A 15,412-nucleotide genomic window follows, 5' to 3' on the forward strand; every position below is an offset into this window, starting at 1 on the left:
CATAGTTTGAAGTGGACCAGTGCTATGATCTGGCAAGAGGAGGGGGAGGGGGCAGATCTGACATGCCTCTCGCTCACTGTAAATCAGACGTCCATATTTAGTCGGGAGGGAGGGAAGGAAGGCCTAACAGTTATGTAAACAAAAGCCTGGGCAGGCAGGGGAGGGATTGCACTGCACTAATGTTTGAGTCCATTTACCACAACTATGATCTTTGGAGAGAGACAGGGCTGCTTTCAAATAAAGGACAGGGTCAGATAGAGAGCTGTCTAGCTTTTTCAGGTGCTCTTTTCAGAGCACTTTCTAAAGTCAGTTTTGGTTGTATCCCTGACTAATTGAGAGATAAGTCCAGGTTTACTGGCCTCTGCTCTGACCTGACCAGTCAGTTTTGTGAGAGGAGGATAGGAACGGTCAGGCTTCAAGGTTGATCAGAGTCACCAGGACAGCGTAGCCAAGCCAGGACATTTACATTTTTTACATTTTAGTCATTTAGCAGACACTGTTATCCAAAGCGACTTACAGGAGCAATTTGAGTTCAGTGCCTTGCTCAAGGGCACATCGACAGATTTTTCACCTAGTCGGCTCAGGGATTCAAACCAGTGACCTTTCAGTTACTGGCCCAACACTCTTAACCACTAGGCTACCTGCCACCCACAGGACAAAAGGACAGAGGGAACCAGGATCAAACGACTGAGTGAAAACGACTGACGCCATGAGCGAAGTGTGCTCTGAGAGCTCTGAGGAGGAGCGGTCCGAAGAACAATCTGAGGAGCAACCAGTCAGCAGGCTTCCGGTCATCCAACTCAAGTCCAGGTCGCCGGGCACATCCCCCAAGATGTCCCCTCGCGACTCCCCGCGTGGGTCACCCCGAAACTCCCCGTTGCTCTTCAGGAAGCTGCTGATGAACCGGAGCATTAGTCTACAGAGGCGCTTCACTCTGGCCCACACTCCCAGGTAGCGACCTCCTTGTGTTCCATGCCTGTCTTATCTGGGCTTGGGGTCCCTCAGGGTTGTATGACTACCCCGTTGTGTTTAGAGAGCAAACCATCAAAGCTGGTAGAAGGAAACTCTTCAAGACCCTTTTAAAGGTGATTTGAAGTTTAAGTCAGCAGTAGTTTTCTTTTATACTGCAGCTAACAATGACTTTTGAAAGTACTGGCTTGTGCTGTACTTGAATAGATGCCTTTGTTGTGGATGAGCAGAATCTCTGCTGGCCTGCGGTGGTCTAACTTAGATTTAGCCTTCTTTCTTTGTTGTGTTTTGCACGTAGCAACTGTTAATAAAAAATAAAAAAATGGATTCTTTAAAGTTAGAGGAGCTTTTATTAAATGGTTTTACAAGGTCCTCTTCATACACTAGAGTTGTTGTAATAACAGAATAACAGAATAATATTACAGAATATAGAAGCTTTCTTCTCTGGGTTTTGCTTGTTTAGTTTTTAAATCTCATCCCCTCTTTAATCTGAACACGTGTCTTTGTTTTTCTTGTGGACTAACAAAACAAATTAGATTAGGTGTTCATGATATTCTTAGAGCATTTAGTCCCACTCCCAAGTAATGGGAATTTAGTCAGTCTTTGTTTGGTCTGTCAAATGCTTATTCATTGGGTGCTCTGCTGAGGAGAAAAATACAGGCCATTAATGTACATTTGCATTAAGTCTACAACATACTATATACATTTACTGAAGATTTGTTACAATTGTGTGACTACAGAGTTTTATTTATAGTTACAATATACAGTCCTTGAACATGGGTTCACTGATGACAAACTTGCAATATTAGTATTTGTATTTATTAAGGATCCCTAGCAACAATAAGGCAGTTATATACAGTAAAAAATATTTTATGGCATTACATTTCATAACACTTTACCCAACACATTGTGTTCCCTCAGGCCACTACTCTGCTATCACATGTCTACAATACAACATCCATGTGTACGTGTGTGTAGAGTGCGTGTCTTATCATGTGTATGTGTGTCTGTGCCTGTGTGTGTGTGTCTCTTCACAGTCCCTGCTGTTCCATAAGGTGTATTTTTATCTGTTTTTTAAAATCTGAATATACTCCTTACATCAGTTACCTGATGTGGGATAGAGTTCCATGTTGCCATGGCTCTATGTAGTACTGTGCGCCTCCCATAGTCTGTTGTAGACTTGGGGATTGTGAAGAGACCGCTGGTGGCATGTCTTGTGGGGTATGCATAGGTGTCCGAGCTATGTGCTAGTAGTTTAAACCGAAACCTCGGTGCATTCAGCATGTCAACACTTCTTACAAAACAAGTAGTGATGAAGTCAATCTCTCCTCCAATAACCTGGTTAGGCCTAAGTTTAAGACTCTCTTTGAAGTTGAGTCATACAGTATACTCATGTTCTTATGCATTGTCAAATACAAATGTGTTTCTTGACTAGGTGGCTTTTTGTCATATGCAGTGTTTCGTCACCTTTTCTGCTCTGATACTAGAAAGCAACGTGATGCGTGACTTCCCCTGAAAAGGCAGAGCCATGTTCAGTCTAGGAGTATTTAATGAGGACAGCTGCCTAATGGGGACGCTTGTCAAGCCCTTCTCTGACGAGCCTATTGATAGGATTCGTTTAATGACCCTGTGACGTCATTCCCACTAGTCATAACCTACGATATTGATGCAAATCAAATATTTACTGTGTTTGTGTTGAAGAGACGAAGCATCCGGGCTGATAGAAGAGCACTTGACCTTAATTGCCTGGGAGCAAAATAAATAATTTGTCGGGGAGGAGAGTTTTTTCAAACAGCAAAACACTCACTGGGTTTTTTCTCATATGTTTGTGACAGTGTCTGTCTAAGAGGGATGGGTGTTTCCAGTTTATACAACATGTGTTGCTTGTGCAAAGTGCAGTTTAGGAGAATGACAGGTTGTGGAAAATTGCACTCATCAACATCACACGCACCCTCACAAGAAGTAAGAAGTAAACAAACAGGACTGTTAAGAGGTGTCTCTGAACTGTTGTAAGCAAGGTAAAGTTTCAGCAACCATGAAAAACGTAAAAACTCTGAGACTATTGACATGGTACAAAACGTTGTCACCCAACTATGTGGAGGTTAGCCTTGCATTCGCAAATAAATAAACTCAAAAAGTGTTGACGGGTTCATACATCTTTATAACATTTTATTGTTAGGATCATTTTGCTCAGGCATTTAAACATTACTCCTAATGGTCCTGCCTGTGAGTCTGTGTGATATAAACCAAGAAAGACACTGCATCTTTATGGTTTATCTCAGATCTGTCAATTTCATGGAAATTTGGTCTGTTTAAAACTATAATTAGAAAGAGGGGCCATCCTGTAGGGACAGAGCCTTGTAAAGGGCCTGATCCCCTGAGAATGTACAGTGCCCCTAACAACGAAAATGAAAAACTGTTGGAGATGAGTTATAGCAGGATGGCCGGGAAAGGGGATGAATTAAACAAACTGGCAGTCTGTTGGAAAAATGTACAGACAGGCAGCTTAAGTTTATCAGGGCAGGAGACGATAAATGTTTTAGTTTGAGGGAAATGTTGAAGTCCATGTTGGAGGAAACCACAGTAGTTCCTTCCGGTGTAATATTATGTTTTGTTGTCAGGCATTGTGCTTTATGTTGATTGCCTTAGAAAAACGGCTGGACTGACGAGCACTTCCCTAATAAAAGTGAGTCACAGTTAAAGAAAATCTTCATTTCTGAGCGATGAATGAAAATACTGCACCTAAAACTGGTTTATAGTTGATTGTTAGAAAAATACCTTTGACTGGGTCAAAGTCAGGCGAGGCGTCCTTTTTTCATAGCATTGGTGCTTGTTTCATTACCAAAACAATTCAATCATATGCTACTGTATGTTGTTTAGTCCTGTTGTTTGTCTGGTCTTGAGGATTGTTAAGTGCTTTCTGGCATTAGCAGGCGTAAAGTGTTTATATCAAGGCCTGACCCCAACAGCATTCACTTTCAAGTGGCTCCATGTGGTTCAACTCTCCTGCAGTTGATTTACCCTCTGTATGACACCCAACAGACATGACATAGCGCAAACACCCACATCCTTGTCCTTTTACACTGATTGTGCTCAGGTTAATCCTTTGTTTTGGGATATGGTTTTCATTCACTGTCTAGGTCACCAGACATTTGTCTTGAACACACAACAGTAGCCTGTTTATAGTAAAGCAAGGCTCTGGGTCTGGTGTACAAGGTTTTGTACCATTTTACTTTGAATAGTGTTCCAGTCATAAACAACATAAGGGCCAATGTTTGAATCATGTTATGGATCAAAGTCCTCACTTGCTTTTCGAAATTGGACATACAATTAAACAATGTAGTACCTCTAATGTCCACCAGAGGCTGCTATGTTATGTATTGTAGATACATAATTTTGCCTCAGGTCTTATGCTCAGACTGTTGGATTGATGTGTTTCCTTGACAGTAATTCTTAGTCCAGGGGTGGGAAATAATTTCGGCTAGAGGGCCACATTGAGATTAACAAATTCAGCGGGCTTCCCCTGAGCCGGATGGAACTGGGCCGTATGTTGCCCACCCCTCTCTTAGTCACTCTGGGGCCTCATGCAACATTGCCATACTATATGCCTGCCCTTCTTGGCTGCAAACCAACTGCAGGAAATATTTGTTTCATGTAAAAAGGATCTTACTGCCGCAGAGGATGCATGATCATACACGATATGAGTCTGTTTTCATGTGAATAACTTGAGGACTCACAAACAAGGACACATTCAAGGGCATATGAAGAGGGGAAAGATGAACAATTATGCATATACAGTATATAAGGGATCATAGCTTTCACCTGGATGGCGGGGATGCAAGGCTGTGTTCCAAACAAAACAACTAAACGTATGCTTGCTCTAGTTCCTCAACTGCACAGCTAGGAGAGCTAAAAAAAAGCACCTTATAGTTGAAGACTCTTCTTTGAGTCATAAAAGTGCATTGAAATGACTTAGGAACTGTACACACTTTGGAGAGGTGTGTGGCCACTTGGAGACACCAGTTAGTCCTCTCACTCAAACCTTTGTCATTTTATTGTCTTATGTTTCACCTACCCCACATTTTCCAGGAATATTCTTATCATGTTACTGAATTTATCCAGAGTATTTTCAGATTTCGTTATCAACAGATGCTGCAAAAGGTACAGTAAATTTAAAATGCACATAAAATCTACAGTGTAATGTTTGGATTCAGTCTTGTGTCAGGTGAACTGTTGAGTCCTCAACTTTGGTCTAATAATTTCCCCATAATTTCCAAACTGTTCCCTTTCAATTGCTACCATGGTTATGCACATGCTTTTCATATTTATTCTGTAAGAAACATCATTCTATGTAGCCCTATCCATATAGGCCAATTCCCACACGTGTAAAGGGTTAAACAAGCACCATTTGCCAGAGTAGTCTGTTCTCAGACTGTGCATATTGAAAAAACATATGCTCAGAACTGCGGAAGCTTCGGGACTAGCGCGCGTAAAAAAAGGTCAGGTAAAAGTCGGATCCGCAGCCACTCCATAGTTTAAGCACTCAGACAGAACTCCATGTCCATGACACCTCCCCCTCCCATTATCTATTGGATTTTTAAAAAACACAATTTTATTGAGCTACCAGGGTGAGTTGCCACTGCCTCATTTGGAAGCAGGTCAGTCCTATGAGTGCAGCTTGTAGCAGAGCTATAGAGAACTAGACGAGGCATCGTTAGCGCAACGCTCTGGGGACAGCACTGGAACCCTGCATCGGAACCCTGCATCTGGATTTAGAAAATACCCCACTCCTCCTGCCTCCCCCCTTCACTAGCTGAGTCCCAGTAGGCTTCAGCAGTAGCACCCGGCACCTAGCACCATTCAGACTGCTCCAACTTCTCATCTCATGACCCTCTCTCTATCTTTTCTTTCCACTCTCTCTCTCTCTCTCTCTCACACTCTCTCTCTCACTCTCTCTCTCTAGGCGGAGTTAGTGTTGTTGTTTGTTGTTCCAAGGCCAGAGTTTAGTCCCAGCAGTCTCAGGAGAGAAGAGAGGAGAGTCTGATATAGATGGTTGAGGGGCCACACACTCCTGGGAGCATCTGTTGGGATTATAAAACTGGATAGATTTGTTCTTTTCTCTCTGTCTCTCTTGATTTTTTTCCCCACCGGGGTTAAAGTTCTTCAAGCTTTTATTTGAACAAAGAAAGAAGCTGGGCTCTAGCACAGCAGTATCTGTTTTAAGGCGGCTTTTGGACCCTATTTGGAGGACTCTCGCACCCCTACCCCTGTCAGTCCTCTGGCTATTGGGAAGATTGAGTTTGCTGTTTATCTATTTAGGAGTGCGAGGAGAAAAAGTGAAATGTTTATCTCGGCTTCTAGCTGGTGAGCAGAAAGGAAAACAAGCAGGGAATTAGCTCCAGACCTGTGCTGACAGCTGATATGAGACGCAATTTCATTTGATTTGGCCCGTCGGTAAACTGATATGCTTTCTGAGATGGGCTCCTAACAGGCATCATTCTGCCTTTTTAGGTGTGTTTACACAGAGTTGGTTGAACTTGATCAGGTTTTTCATACACATGGACATATCCTCACTGCAGGGACCAGATCCTGTAGAACCTTGGTGGCTCAGTTGGGCATATTTTCTGCTTTTCAATGAAGGCCACTACTTTATCATAACATTTTCTTCTTCTCAGGAATTGCATGGACACAAACCAGTCCTAACATTTGCATGAACACCTGTTATTGACCGTGCAGAACTTGAATTCATCCCTCTTGTGTCTCTGCTAGGTGCCGTAGATTTAACTTTGTTCTGCTTTCGTGGACCGATTGTTCTCACAAGGTGTACCATGTATAGTTCGTAACCAAACAGTACCCATAGACATTGGACATTCACATTCAACCCAGACAGTCCACATAAATGTTGCAGTCCATTCTGTTCATCCCCTGTCATCTGAAGGCTGTTGCATCTCTGAATTCCACCGGTACCTTTGGCTCTTTGAACTAGCCGGCCCAATGATGAACAAAGACTCTCGCTTCCCCAAGAAGGCTGTGCATAGCAACCCCTCCTCTCGAAGGCACTCATGCATTGGGTATGTACAGTCCTGTGCTGTAAGCTGTTTGTTGTGATGAGTTACTTGCTGACACAACTGTGCTGTATGTGTCTGTACTGTACAAGTACTAGGGCTGGGAATTGCCATGGACCTCACAATACGATATTTTCACAATACTTAGGTGCTGATATTGCGACTCTCAGGATTCTATTATGTATTGCAATTGGATACTGCGATTTTATTGCGATTTGATGTTCCAAACATATTGCTCACTATATATCTGCTGCAGAGAGACAAAAGAACATGAGAAAACAAGCTTTAATCAATCATGGAAATAAAAGTGCTCAAAACATGTTTGCTCAATATTTAAAAAGAAGCTATAGATTAAAAATACTGGAGTTTTGGCGCAGGTACTGCCGATTGCGCTCTTAGAAAAAAAGGTGCTATCTAGAACCTTAAATGGTTATTCGGCTGTCCCCATAGGAGAACCCTTTGAAGAACCCTATTTAGTTCCAGGTAGAACCCTTTTGGTTCCAGGGAGAACACTTTTTGGTTCCATTTAGGACCCTTTCTGCAGAGGGTTCTGCATGGAACCCAATAGGGTTCTACGTGGAACCAAAAAGGGTTCTCTTTGGAACCAAAAAGGCTTCTCCTATGGGGACAGCCGAAGAACTCTTTTGGAACCCTTTTTTCAGAGTGTAGCGCTAGCTAACGCTACCTAGCAACAAAACAACATTTTACAAATCAAAGTATCGATATAATATGGTCCAAAAAAGCAATATGTAACTGTATCGACTCCCCCATCACTAACAAATACTGTTAATATTAATTTCACAATACAAATTATTACATTTTTCTCCCTTATTACATTTTTCTCCCTGTAACCAGAAATACATAATTAATTGTTATTATATAAGGATAATGATGATGAATTAATCCTTTATAAGGAGTTTTTATGTGTTGCCTCTTTTTACCTGTTGTTGGTGATACAAAAGGGTTTCTTATGTAGTGGATAGTAAACGTTCATAAGGTTATCATCGAATAATATTATTGAGAAGTAGACTCCCCTCAAAATCATATTATCTTTTAACAGCCAAAGTTTCACTGCTGTACGGAAGTGCTATCCCTGCAGTTCTACCATTTTCTACTTGTTTGCAATTGGTTTCAGTTGTATCACTTTGTGCTCAACTGCCTTTCAGGGAAGTTGTGATATGCCACGGGATTGTTATTTATAGTAACATACTCAGCATTTTAGTTGGTGCTAAAACACCCTCAAGTGAGAAACAAGAGAAGCCAATGATCTGTAATTTGGTGGTGTTGCTATTCTTTGTTTTTAAAATGTTCCAGTGGTCACTGTTTAGTTTCAGCCGTTTTTCTATGGTGTGTTTTCAATGTTTTCAATGTTTCTATGGTGTATTTTGGAGTGTCGAGCATTTTGTGATTGCACTGTAGTCTGGCTGTGGTGCGTTTTTGCTATGGTGCGTTTTGTAGTCTCACTATGGTGCATTTGTAGTTTGGCTGTGGTGTGTTTCGCTGTGGTGCGTTTTGTTGTTTCGCTGTGGTGCATTTTGGTGTTCTGGGTGTCCCACCCTGAGGGCGCCGGGACTGGGGTATCGATGGCACAGCCAGTGTCCATTGATGTCTTTCCTTGGGGGGCGATTGGCCGCAGCCAAGCAGAGTCACGATGATCAGACATGCCATGATCCCATATGAGGATAGACCCCTTCACCACCCACCCACAAACACACACACACACCCACACACACACCATGATTGTTGGGGGCCGCCATAGTGTCACACTAAAGTATTCAGAAGTCAGTAATTGTCACGTAACTATAACATTAATAATACTTTAATTTACAGTCCTGTCTCAGCTGGTATTTACTAAGATATTTGGTAACAAACAATGAGTATTTTTTGGTGCTTCAAAGAATTCCTCCATGAAATAAAACGTTATTTGGAAATTATTATGTAATAAATACCAGGTGTACTGTAAAACCATAACATTTATGAAAGATTTTAGATGTATGTTTATCAATTGTTTATTCGGGAGATCGTATTGAGATCTGAGAATCTCTTTTGCAAATGAGATAAAATAAAATAAAATAAAACATAAAATTGGCTCTATATACACCACAGTAACCACCAGTCTATGTAATTACCTTGTAACAATCTAGAAAGGCACATAGGGTTATGGAGTGCTTACCCCGGTATAATATTTTTGTATAGGCCTACTTATTAAAACTGTATAGTAAGGACTATCTAACTACATGTCCTTAGCTACATGTAACATGTTAATTACACTGAACAAAAATATAAACACAACATGTAAAGTGTTGGTCCAATGTTTCATGAGCTGAAATAAAAGATCCCAAAAATGTTCCATACGCACAAAAAGCTTATTTCTCTCAAATTTTGCACACACATTTGTTTACATCCCTGTTAGTGAACATTTCTCCTTTGCCAAGATAATCCATCCACTTGACAGTTGTGGCATATCAAGAAGTTGATTAAACAGCATGATCATTACACAGGTGCATGTTGTGCTGGGGACAATAAAAGGCCACTCTAAAATGTGCAGTTTTGTCACACAACACAATGCCACAGATGTCTCAAGTTTTAAGGCACAGCCCCATGTCGCAAGGATCTGTACACAATTCCTGGAAGCTGAAAATGTCCCAGGTCTTCCATGGCCTGCATACTCACCAGACATGTCACCCATTGAGCATGTTTGGGATGCTCTGGATCGACGTGCACGACAGCGTGTTCCAGTTCCCGCCAATATCCAGCAACTTCTCACAGCCATTGAAGAAGAGTGGGACAACATTCCACAGGCCACAATCAACAGCCTGATCAACTCTATGCGAAGGAGATGTGTCTCGCTGCATGAGGCAAATGGTGGTCACAACAGATACTGGCTGGTGTTCTGATTCACGCCCCTACTTTGTTTTTAAGGTATCTGTGACAAACAGATGCATATCTGTATTCCCATAGCTTGAATTTATTTCAATTGACTGATTTCCTTATATAAACTGTAACTCAGTAAAATCTTTGAAATTGTTGCATGTTGCGTTTATAGTTTTGTTCAGTATACGTCTGTTTACATGTACGGTAGTTACCCTTGTCAAATCCCCAAGTTTTTCCAATAAAATATATTGATGCTGGTTTATTAACAAAATAATAAAATAATAATAATAAAAAGCCAAAGTTGAAATGACATATAGCCTAATCCGTTCTCCCAGAATTGTCATTTTCACTCCTCTACCACAAGTTAAATAACTGAGAGGTATGAAAATATGATGGGTGAGCTTTAGTAACTCTGTCTTTTGATCTCAGTCTTACCCCTTTGCTTCCAAGCAGTCCTCCAGCTGTGATTATGTCACAATCATATGAGCAGATCAAAGACAGAGATCTAGCGCACAGACAACAGAACAGAACACTCGCCCATAATATGACCAGATTAGTCTCGCCACATGTCTCGCCACAACCCGTTCCAAAGTGGAGTTCATGTAGGGATTAGGGAAGTCTAAATTGGTGTTATATGAAACCTTTTAATCTACAAAGATTCTTGTAGTCTATGACAGAGTTCTACAACAGAGTTAACAGAGAGTTATTCAGCAACAACACATGGTATTATTGTATTATTTCATAGTTGTTCATGAGAATAACTATTATTCATAGTAAATCAGTCATGTACATCCTTTAGAGAGTTACAGTGTTCAGGGAAAGCGCTACATTGGGTGACTTAATAACGGGTTGGTTTATCGTTTGTTTTGTCTGCCTCTGGAGCCTGCCTCTTTCTGCCCTGCATGTAATAGTAGAATTCTGCTGGCATCAGAAATCTTTAGCCCCCAATAGTGACAATCCCTCTGAACACACAGACATGAGCGCGCACGCACGCACACACACACTTTCTCCCCAGAGCGGAGACAAAGCAGTCTGTTATATTCTAGATGTGTTCCCAACCCATCACAATAGAAGCTCATAAGCTTGTTTTGGTAGTACCAGGACACCATTCATCTCTGTAACATTTGGTATCAGGACACCATTAAGACTGGGAGACATCACTGGCATCATTCTTCTAGTCGAAAAATGGGATTCACTGCAGTTCGATACCATTCAAGTCAACTAATAATACATTGATGTACATTAACGAGGTGCAATGGAATAGACAGTCGTTCGTTCTGGTCTGAAAGGAATGTTTGGATTTCTAATAATAAATTGCCTTAGTACATTCTGTGTTCTATGTCTATGATCTAGGCCTAAGGGCCTTAGTCCTCTAGAGGAGAAGGGCTACAGACCAGGGCTGGGTGAGTTAGTAGTAGAGTATGCTCTGTTATGATAAGGGTGTTTGTCTAGTTTTACCGAGGATCAGAGTAGGGACTGTATCTATAGGGGACAGGAGTGAGTAGTGAGTGAGTGAGTGAGTGAGTGAGTGAGTGAGTGAGTGAGTGAGCGAGTGAGTGAGTGAGTGAGTGAGTGAGTGAGACACACTGATAGTCAAAGGACAGAGAGTGTCAGTAAGAGAAACACCCATGCCAATGAAGCCCTTTTAATTGAATTGAAACACCCACATAGATAAAGGGGAGATAGAGAGAAGGGGGGATAGAGAAAGAGTGAGGGAGGGAGGGGTGCTAATAAGAGATATCTAGAGTGTCAAGCGAGGTAACGCAATCACAGGACAACAGTGTCAGTGTCCACAGGTCCCAAAAATAGGCCCCAGCCCAGAATAGTCGATAAGTGCTGCTGTGGCGGGGCACTGGCCGTGTGCGTCACTGCTCTGCTCCATATTTTCAGCATGACTGATTTCCCCAATCACTCCCTCCCCCTCAAAGCACATCGATCCAGTCCAGTGTGGCTGCTGCCTGGCCTGGGCCAACGCTGGCTGTCACCGCGCCAAGCCACCACTTCCAGCCTCCCTATTGTCCAGACCAGAGCAATCAATGAACCACAATTAAACCAGACCCAGTCTGTGCCTGTCATTAAGACATTGTGGTAAATGCTTTATGTTAGACAGTTGTCTTTCATTTTCTATTTACACCGTGATGACTGAGAATTGATTGTTTATAGGCAAAACGTTTTATTGTTTTGGGTCATATTTTGAAGATTATAGCGTGATTGGTTACAACTAATTTAGAGCATTTAGTTGTAACAGAAAATGGGATTCAACGGATACGATTCCTATTGTTTCAGGAGGATTTTTTCCTATAGGTGTCAGAGGGACCAAGCATCTAACGCCTTGCTTTGTAGTGTTCTAACGAGGTATTAACTCTAAGCCCTCTCTGTTCAGTCCTGACCTGACCTCTGTACTGAAGCCTGTTCTGTTCTCTCACATGGCATGTGGTTGTTGCTGTGGGTGTTGTGGAAGTATCAGGGCACCAGGACTTGTTCCGACCACTAGAGGGAGGAAGTGTCTAGGTTTTGCATAGAGACTGGCTGAGCAAGGGAACAGTGGTTGGGAACAAACTGTGAGCATTATTCAATGTTTTGTTATCAAGCACACAACAAATCAAATCAAAGTTTATTGGTCACGTAGCCAGATTTGCAGATGTTATCGCAGGTGCAGCAAAATACTTCTGTTTCTAGCTCCAACAGTGCAGTAATTATTATTATTATTATTATTATTATTATTATTATTATTATTATTATTATTATTATTATTATTATTATTATTATTATATTATTAATACCTAGCAATATAATAATAATAAAAACAATAAAATACACACATAATACAAATGTTATATAGGATGAGCCATGACTAGAATCCAGTATATACATATAAAGTGGGTGAAACAGTGTGCAAACTGTCATGCACAAACACATCAACTCGGAAACATGGAAACACACACACTTTTAAACACATCCGTACACACAACATACCGCCCTACACACACAGCCCACATAACCCTCATACACATACCTAGCCATGGTGTAATCTCAGTGCATTAGCCTGCCTGGCCATGCTCCAGAGGTGATGTGGGGACTGTGACTGTGCATGCCTGGGCCTAGATATCCCCCAGATAGAGTTACATAGAGGAGGGCTACAGACCGGGGTGGGTTAGGTTATGTAGCCCACTCCCGACGAGTCCTCAGACCACTCTGAGACCGCCTATCACTGACAGATGGCAGTTTATGATTCATACGGTTACACACTGATACCCCACTAGAGTACATGCCATAACATAACATTTGACGTCGCTGAGACATATATATAGGCTTTGGCAAGCAGCACACTCAAGCCAGTTTGCTCCTAGCTGGGTGACAACCGTTTTGGCTTCTTTTTTAAGTCAACACGTTTAGCTAATATAATGGGTGCTGTGACAAAACTCTCCCTCTAACCTTTCTGTGTTTCCCCTGCGGCCATTTTGTTCTGGTATAATCCGATTTGTGTCATTGTTTCCTTTGGCTGTTTATGTTAATGAATGTCTCCGCATGGCACCAATGTTACTTTTCAACTTGAGCAGGTCCATTGGTTTTGATGTATGGGGATGTTGTTGGCCCATGCAGCCAGCGTTGTGGTGGCCCCAGACAGACACATCACCATTGAGTCTGGCTCATGCGGGCCAACTGTAGCGTTCCCTAGGTAACTGACCAATGCCTATAGACCAAACACTGAGACAAGTTCTACTGTTCACTCTTAAGCTTTAAGTAATCAGGGATCCTTTGGTGATGATTTGACAATATTAAAATGACAAGACAGAAAAAGACAGACACAACATGTGACACTTTTCACTTGGTGGAATGCCTATCGTACTCTGACTCAGCTTGTCAGAGTTTGTGACAATAATAGTCAGACTTCGGGCCTCTCGAATGGCGCAGTGGTCTAAGGCACTGCATCGTAGTGCTAGAGGTGTCACTACAGACCCGGGTTCGATCCCGGGCTGTATCATAACAGGTCTTGATCGGGAGACCCGTAAGGCGGCGCACAATTGGGGAGTTGCAGCGATGAGACAAGATCGAAAAAGGGGGTTAAAAAATAATTTGTCAGACTTTTATCTACACCGGTCAACATAGCTCCAACGTTCTGTTTTAGAACCATTGTCTCAGGACAAATGGGAAGACGTTGACCAGACCTAAACACTGGAGTCTGGCTTTCCTCAGACGTCCACCAGCTTCCAGGATTGTGACATGGAGCCAGAGTCCTCCCCAAGCCCTTTATAATGCAGCATTTGGAGCGGATAGGAGCCAGTGTGTATTCACACCACAAGAAGAGGCCAGAAATAATGTATTTGACCTTGCGCTTCTAGCTCCTTATTCATCTTCTTTGATGACTTTATTTTTGCTCTGTGGTGAAATAAGTCAAAATATATATTTTTTTCATTTATAGAATATTGGTTTGCGAAAAGGCCATCTGGTAGATATCACATCCCAAAAAGGCTTTAACGTTTTTTTGTCCACTAATATGCCAGTAATAGGTCCACCTGCCAAAGCACAAGCCATAGTGCTGATTAACTCAAACGGGCTTTCAAACAGAGTAAGTATAGTGGCATCCATTTTACATGATTCATGTGTATACAGCAACCCGGTGGATAGATATGAGGAAGACACGTGGGGGGTAATTGCCCGTAATACCCTGTTGCAAAATACTTAAATTCTCAGAATGCGTTTTAATGTATCTGTTGGCCTCTTTCCTGTTGAGGGGAGCCTTGTTCATATTAGACCTGTTGACAGGACTGCAGTAGAAATAATAACTTATTTTTTATTTTACATATCTGATTTCTCATTATTCCAAGTAGTTTTTTTGTTATCCCTGAATACTTAGACAATGAGATGTTTTTGTCTGCTTCTTCACTTTTTTATATTTGCCACAACATTTATATTCTAACATTTACAGTCGATTCCATACATTTTTGTATCACATTCATAGAATTTGACTTAGGTCTCATATCTGGTCTCTTGTCAAAAACTTCCCGCTGTAAATTCTCATATTAAGACTAGAGTGGGTCAGCCGGGTAAGGTAAATATTTACATTTCACATTTTGAAAACATTTACGTTTTAGAGTACAATTTGTGCAATTCTACACATTTTGCCAAGTGGGTAGAGAAAATGTTGCGGTTTTAAAGCAAGTTTGCTGCAATTCTGTACATTTTGTCATGGGGCGGAGAGAAAAATTTGAGTGAGAGTGACTAACAAAATCAATGGGGGCCTCCCGGTCGGTAATTCGACCATGATTAGTACAACTTTAGATAGCTGGCCGCTAGCCTAACGTACCAATCTAAATAATGTTAGCTGACATGGGCTAATTGAGCGACTGTCAGTCAGTGACTGACATAACAAGAGGAAACATGCTGATGCACAACCACATTTCGAAATTGCACCTTGGGTATTCTATTATTCTAACTCTCAACAGTAAGTTGAGACCCTGACTGAGCTAGTTGCCCATCCCTGGTCAAAACCATGTCATTCC

The 15,412-nt window shown here is 41.7% G+C and overlaps 1 protein-coding gene across 3 annotated transcripts in view; it reads left to right on the forward strand.

Moving 5' to 3' along the window:
• Positions 1-576: 576 nt before the first annotated feature.
• Positions 577-15,412, forward strand: part of LOC121535058 (cAMP-specific 3',5'-cyclic phosphodiesterase 4D-like) — a 68,412-nt gene continuing 53,576 nt past the window's right edge. For 2 of the 3 annotated variants that reach the window (XM_045206244.1, XM_045206245.1), the window contains exon 1: positions 577-951. In XM_045206244.1, coding sequence (XP_045062179.1) covers positions 710-951 — 242 coding nt within the window. In that variant the 5' untranslated portion in view covers positions 577-709. Of the gene's footprint in view, positions 952-5,931; positions 7,041-15,412 lie in introns of those variants that run through there. The other variant, XM_045206246.1, reaches the window with a different exon arrangement.

Source organism: Coregonus clupeaformis, chromosome 21 (genome assembly GCF_020615455.1).
Source record: "Coregonus clupeaformis isolate EN_2021a chromosome 21, ASM2061545v1, whole genome shotgun sequence".
NCBI classification, from domain to species: Eukaryota; Metazoa; Chordata; class Actinopteri; order Salmoniformes; family Salmonidae; genus Coregonus; species Coregonus clupeaformis.